This window comes from Hyperolius riggenbachi, chromosome 7, assembly GCF_040937935.1.
Source record: "Hyperolius riggenbachi isolate aHypRig1 chromosome 7, aHypRig1.pri, whole genome shotgun sequence".
In the NCBI taxonomy this organism is placed as follows: domain Eukaryota; kingdom Metazoa; phylum Chordata; class Amphibia; order Anura; family Hyperoliidae; genus Hyperolius; species Hyperolius riggenbachi.
Genome location: NC_090652.1, coordinates 73696797 through 73703030, shown reverse-complemented (window position 1 = coordinate 73703030; position 6234 = coordinate 73696797). Strand labels below are relative to the sequence as shown.

The 6234-nt window shown below is 45.9% G+C and overlaps 1 protein-coding gene across 1 annotated transcript in view; it reads right to left on the bottom strand.

The window, feature by feature from the left end:
• Positions 1–956: 956 nt before the first annotated feature.
• Positions 957–6234, bottom strand: part of ELOB (elongin B) — a 19220-nt gene continuing 13942 nt past the window's right edge. The window contains exons 2-4 of the mRNA XM_068244098.1: positions 5602–5736; positions 1529–1637; positions 957–1454 (exon numbers count right to left, since the gene is read on the bottom strand). Of these exons, the coding sequence (XP_068100199.1) occupies positions 1342–1454; positions 1529–1637; positions 5602–5736 (357 nt within the window). The 3' untranslated portion in view covers positions 957–1341. The remainder of the gene's footprint in view (positions 1455–1528; positions 1638–5601; positions 5737–6234) is intronic.

The following is a 6234-nucleotide window of genomic DNA, read 5'->3' as shown; positions in this document are numbered from 1 at the left end:
TTTTAAAGCTTTTTTTTTATTATATAAAAAGGACTCTGACCTGTAAAGCAAAACAAAATCTGAACTTACCTGGGGCTTTCTCCAGCCCACCGTAGGTTGGGAGGTCCCTCAGCGTCCTTCTGGCTACTCTCTCAGGCCCAGCTCAGAAATGGCTCTCGGCGACACTGGGACAGAGTGTCGGGCTCCCTCTTCCAGAAAGACGACGTCAGTCGTCACCACACCAGCCACCTCTCGTCATCACGGCGGCCGGCATGACAGTACTGCACATGCGCGGTTTAATCGTGCATGCGCAGTACTGTCCAGCCTGCTGGCGTGGTGACGACGGTTTAATCGCGAATGCGCAGTACTGCCCAGCCGGCCGCCATGATGAAGACGGTTTAATCGTGCATGCGCAGTACTGTCACGCCAGCCGCCATGATGACGAGAGGTGGCCGGCGTGGTGACGACGGTTTAATCGCGCATGCGCAGTACTGTCCAGCCAGCCGCCATGATGAAGACTGTTTAATCGTGCATGCGCAGTACTGTCACGCTGGCCGCCATGATGACGAGAGGTGGCCGGTGTGGTGACGACGGTTTAATAGTGCATGTGCAGTACTGTCACGCCGGCCGCCATGACGACGACTGACGTCATCTTTCCGGAAGAGGGAGCCCGACACTCAGTCCCAGTGTCGCCGGGAGCCATTTCTGAGCAAGGCCTGGGAGAGGAGCCAGTAGGACCTCCCAACCTACGGTGGGCTGGAGAAAGTCCCAGGTAAGTTCAGATTTTGTTTCTATTTACAGGTCAGAGTCCCTTTAAGTCTCAAAGCACTCATAGTGTGAACAAGCCCTAATACTGTGCTATTATCTTCATCTATCCCACAATGTAATTGGCATATTATGCTGCTACAGCCAAGCTTTCTGCTTATCAGAATTCCCAGGTCATTCACCACTCAATTATACCTCCAATTACCACATCAGACAGGCAAACAAAATTTATTGTGTTTAAAAAATAAAATAGAACAAAACCAATACAAGACCAACCCTGAACCCCAAACACAAGAGTGCAGCCGAAGATGTGAGGGGTAAGATGGAGGGGCAGAGGGGGAAGGGGGACTGGTTGCCCAGGAGGAAATGGGGGGAGCTTGTCTGAGCCTTTCTGGTAGGGTATAGCTTATGGGAAATGTCACTGTGACGGTGGGGGTGAGAGAAGGACTAGAATGGGTGCTCCGGTGATGTGTAACCCCTCACTGGCTGGAGGGACCACAAACATTGCAAAGCAGGGGTTGCAGTGCATTCCGACAGCTTGGGGTTATGAAGAATATGAGGGGGGGAGGGAAAGGCGAGATGAGAAGCTCTCAGAATTCACTGCACAGCCTGTTCATTAGCGCTGCCACTCGTTTCCTGTGGCTTCATGACATCTGGAAGCTCTGGGGGGCTTGAGAAGGGCTCTATTCGAAGAGGCTCGAAGGAGTCACCTGAAAACAGAGACCAGTTAGTGTCAGGTCACAAGTGACAAAGGATCATCTCTAAACCTAGGAGCTCCACTCACCCGAGCAGCGGAATGCCAGGCCAACTGTGGCTGGAGCCTGGGGCCGCGCCGTCTGACTGGTGAATCCACAATCGCCTAACGATTTATTGTCATCTAGTAGCTGATCATCCTGCAACAGAGAAGACCAGATGAGACCGCTGCACAACAGTCAAAACCACAGATTATATCAGCAACATTTAGAGGGCAGAGGAAACAGAAGAAGAAGAAAAGGGGGGGTGGGTGGGGGAGAAGTGTGTCTGGGACAACTTATTTTCCCTAATGTTGGCTTAAAGGACTGTCATCCGAGGTGACCGGCTTTAAAAAAAAAAAAAAAAAAAAAATAAAATAAAAAAAAAAAATGTAATTACCCATAGGGTTGCAACGGTATGAAACTCCATGGAAAAAAAACAAACAAACCCAAAAACAAATACGCATCACAGTATTACAGTAGACTGTATTATACAATTATTTGGACCCCCCCCACTACATTAAATGATGTGCCCCACCCCCGTGTTGGGTGTCCCACTCCCTCAGCATACATATTAGGCTGCTGGGAGATTTGAGGCGCCTGGTAAAATGGCTCGCCCTGCTCCTGCAAAACTCCTGGTGGCGTTAGAGATAGGTGTAGCCAGCAGTAGGTGGTCGCAGCATAGGTAGCCAAGGCTAGGTGTAGCCAGGCTAGGTGGCAGCAGTATAGGTAGTCAGGGATAGGTGTAGCCAGTAATAGGTGGCCACAGCATAGGTAGCCAAGGATAGGTGTAGCCAGCAGTAGGTAGCCACAGCACAGGTAGCCAGAAATAGGTGTAGCCAGGCTAAGTGGCTGCAGTATAGGTAGTCAGGATAGGTGCCCACAGTATAGAGGCAGGGATAAATACTCACTTGCCGACGGGTCCTGCATGCTGCACTGGCTTCATTCTCCTTCCTGTTCTTGTGCATCATCTGCTTGTAATGCGCATCATCTGCTTGTAATGCGCATCATCTGCTTGTAATAGCGCCCAGGGGGCGCAAGAACAGGAAGGAGGAAGAAGGCAGTACACACGTGCTAAAAGAAAAAAACTGAAAAGAAAAGACCAGAAAAAAAAAAAAAAAAAAAAAAAAAACAGAAGTACACACGTCGGATTTTTCTAAACGACCGGTCGTTTGAACATCAAATGGGGCGCGAGTATGGTCGGTCGTTCAGCTGATAAGACTGGACTTTAACGATCCGCTTGGCAGATCGTTCAAATCCAGTCTTATCAGCTGAACGACCAACCGTACACACGCCTGATTTGACGTCCAAACGACCGGTCGTTTGGAAAAAACTGACGTGTGTACGAGCCTTAAGAGACATGGGGCTTGATTCACTAAGACAAATAGCATGCCGTATCAGAGATAACATGTCTTATCAAAGTTAACACGCCTTATCAGAGTAGCATAGCGAGCACTACGAACTTATGCATGCTAGTTGGCAATGACGAGAGCTCCACTCGTCCCTTCCTGAGCCCCTGCGGGTTCATAGCGCTCGCTATGCTACTCTGATAAGGCATGTTAACTTTGATAAGGCGTGCTATTTGTCTTAGTGAATCAAGCCCATGGATTTGTAAGAAGCAGGTCATTCCAGGTTGATGCTAATTTTAGGAAGCAAGGAGACCAGAGGATAGAGGAATTGTGAAAGAGGACATATACGGTACAAGAAAATGGAGCACCACATTACAGAAAAGATATTGCAGTTTTAGAGCAGGTGCAGAGACGAGCAACAAAACGAGGGATGGAAGGTCTCACTTACCACGAAAGGTTAGATAAACTGGGCTTATTTAGTCTGGAGAAAGGAAGTCTTAGAGGGGATCTAATTAACATGTATAAATACATCAGGGCAATATATTATCTTGGCGGAAGAGCTTTTTTCCCCTAGGCCTTCACAAAAAACTAGAAAACATGATCTGCGCATGGAGGAAAAACGTTTTAGCCCTTTATTTAGGAAAGGGTTCTTTACAGTAAGAGTGATTAAGATGTGGAATGCATTGCCACAGAAAGTAGTTACGGCAAATTCTATATCTGCATTTAAAGGGGGCTTAGATTCTTTCCTTGCGTTGAAAGACAGCCATGGCTATTACTACTAGGTAATTCCCAGTGTTGTTGATCCAGGGATTTTATCTGATTGCCTTCTGGAGTCGGGAAGGAATTTTTTCCCTTTTGGGGCTAACTGGACCATGCCTTGTAAGGGTTTTTCACCTTCCTCTGGATCAACAGGGATAGGTGAGGGAGCAGGCTGGCGTATTTTCTGGTGGAACTTGATGGACGCATGTCTTTTTTCAACCCAAATAACTATGTAACTATGAAGTGTGGACAGTGGATAAAAAGGTTACTATAGCTTAGTCAAAAGCTGACTAGCGGGGAGGACTAAAACTAGAGAGTAATGGACATGGACCCGAGTATAATGGAAACATGGACAGAGTAGGAAGTCCTAAAAAAGGACCACTATCATGGATGACTGTTAGTTTCAAATATGTTCAACCCCGATTCAAAGTGTGCTTCAAATTTCGGAGTCATAATCTCTTTTGTTTACATGACCACATTTACCATGTTCAGTTTTTGGTCTCTTAGCTGTTTGTCCTCATTTACCTGCACTCAACAATCCAGTCTTATTAAAGAGAACCCGAGGTGTGTTTGAAGATTATTATCTGCATACAGAGGATGGATCTGCCTATACAGCCCAGCCTCTGTTGCTATCCCAAACCCCCCTAAGGTCCCCCTGCACTCTGCAATCCCTCATAAATCACAGCCGTGCTGCTGACAAACAGCTTGTCAGAGCTGGCTGTGTTTATCTCTATAGTGTCAGTCGGCTGCTCTCCCCGCCTCCTGCAGAACTCCGGTCCCCGCCTGCGTCCCTTCCCTCCCTGCTTGGAGGGAAGGGATGGGGGCAGGGACCAGAGCTATGCAGGAGGCGGGGGAGCAGCTGAGACTGACACTACAGATGTAAACACAGCCTCACAGCACGGCTGTGATTTATGAGGGATTGCAGAGTGCAGGGGGACCTTAGTGGGGTTTGGTATAGCAACAGAGGCTGGGCTGTATAGGCAGATCCAGCCTCTGTATGCAGATAACGTCCTTTAAAGAGAACCCGAGGTGTGTTTAAAGAATAACAGTAACAAGGGGTATATGGAGGCTGCCATAATTACTTCCTTTTAAAATCAATACCAGTTGCCTGGCAACCACCATATCCCTCTCACTTTGAGTGTAATTCAAGCTGGAAACTGGAGAAATATTGAGGAAGACAAGTCTAGAGAATAAAGGCTAGAATGCACACCAGATTAAACTCAGGTGTCGGTCTCGTGCAAAAATGTATCAAAGTGTCAAGTGTATCAAGTGTGTATGCCGCTTAAGGGTGATATGGACAAGGAGGTGAAAGGGCAGAAGATTGGCATAACAGACTGGTAGATATGTGAAAAAAAAAATGCAAGCAAATGGAGACCAGGCAATTATGGAGGAATGGAATGAGACTAGAGTAGTAATGAAATGGTGAACAGAAGCAAGAGAAGAGAAACTGCAGAAAGGGCACCAGATAAAAAAAAAAAAAAAAAAAATTTAAAGATGGACAAATGGATGGAATGATGCCCTGGAAACCTGGAGGATGGAGGTGAGACCCAAGACAACAGAAGAATGGATTACAGAGGAATTACACCAGAGAATGGGAGAACAGTAGATAAAGGAAAAGAGTGAGACCACAGAATGGAGAAACTGCGGACAAAGGAAAAAAAAGATTGAGAACACAGAATAAAGGAACTGAGGACAAATGAAAAAAAAAAAAGAGGGAGACCACAGAATGGAGGAACGGTGGACAAAGGAATAAAGGCGAACAGAGAATAGATGAAATGGAGGAAATGTGTGCACACTAATGCAGTGATCTGCAAACTTGGCTCTTCAGCTGTTAAGGAACTACAAGTCCCACAATGCATTTGCCTTTATGAATCATGACTGTGGCTGTCAGACTCCCGCAATGGATTGTGGGACTTGTAGCTCCTTAAAAGCTGAAGAGCCAAGTTTGCAGATCACTGCACGAATGGAATGAGATTCCTGAATGGTGACAAAGTATCTTGTAGGAGAAATGTTATTACCTTGTACAATCTCTGGTCTTCTGGAGGTCTCTTTAGAATACCTTCCACAATCCTCTTCAGCTCGTGCACTGTGGTGTTCTCCTTGGCATCAGTGAAGATTGTGGTTTTGCCACGGCGGATCATCAAAAACACATCCTGAAGGCAGAAAATAGGGCTGTAGATCATCCCCCATCACAATTTCAATGGAGTAGTCATGAGGTGATAACTTCAGAATCTTTTTTTAACAGTTAAAATTTGAGCATTTTTAAAGAACAGAGAAAAAAAGAAAAAAAAAAAAAAAGGAGCGCAGCACACAATGGAATAAACATACATTGTATGAAAATAAGTGCACAGTAATGTAACAGTCTTTGGTATACCAGATTTCAACATATGTAATAACAGTTTAATATACTTAGCAGGTTACAGTAAATAGCGTTATGTAGAGAATCTGTAGCTTTAGTGGTTCTTGATCTCATTATGTGCTAAAAAAAGAGAAAAGAAAAAAAAAAAAAAAAAAAAAAAAAAAAAAAAAAAGAGTCCAGTAATAGGACTCGATACTGGAAGAGAAGGAAGAAGAGTTTCCGCCCACACTTCGCCAGCCAGCCCCCTCCCCCCCCCCCCGCCCACCAGGCGACACTCATTGACTAGTCAAGT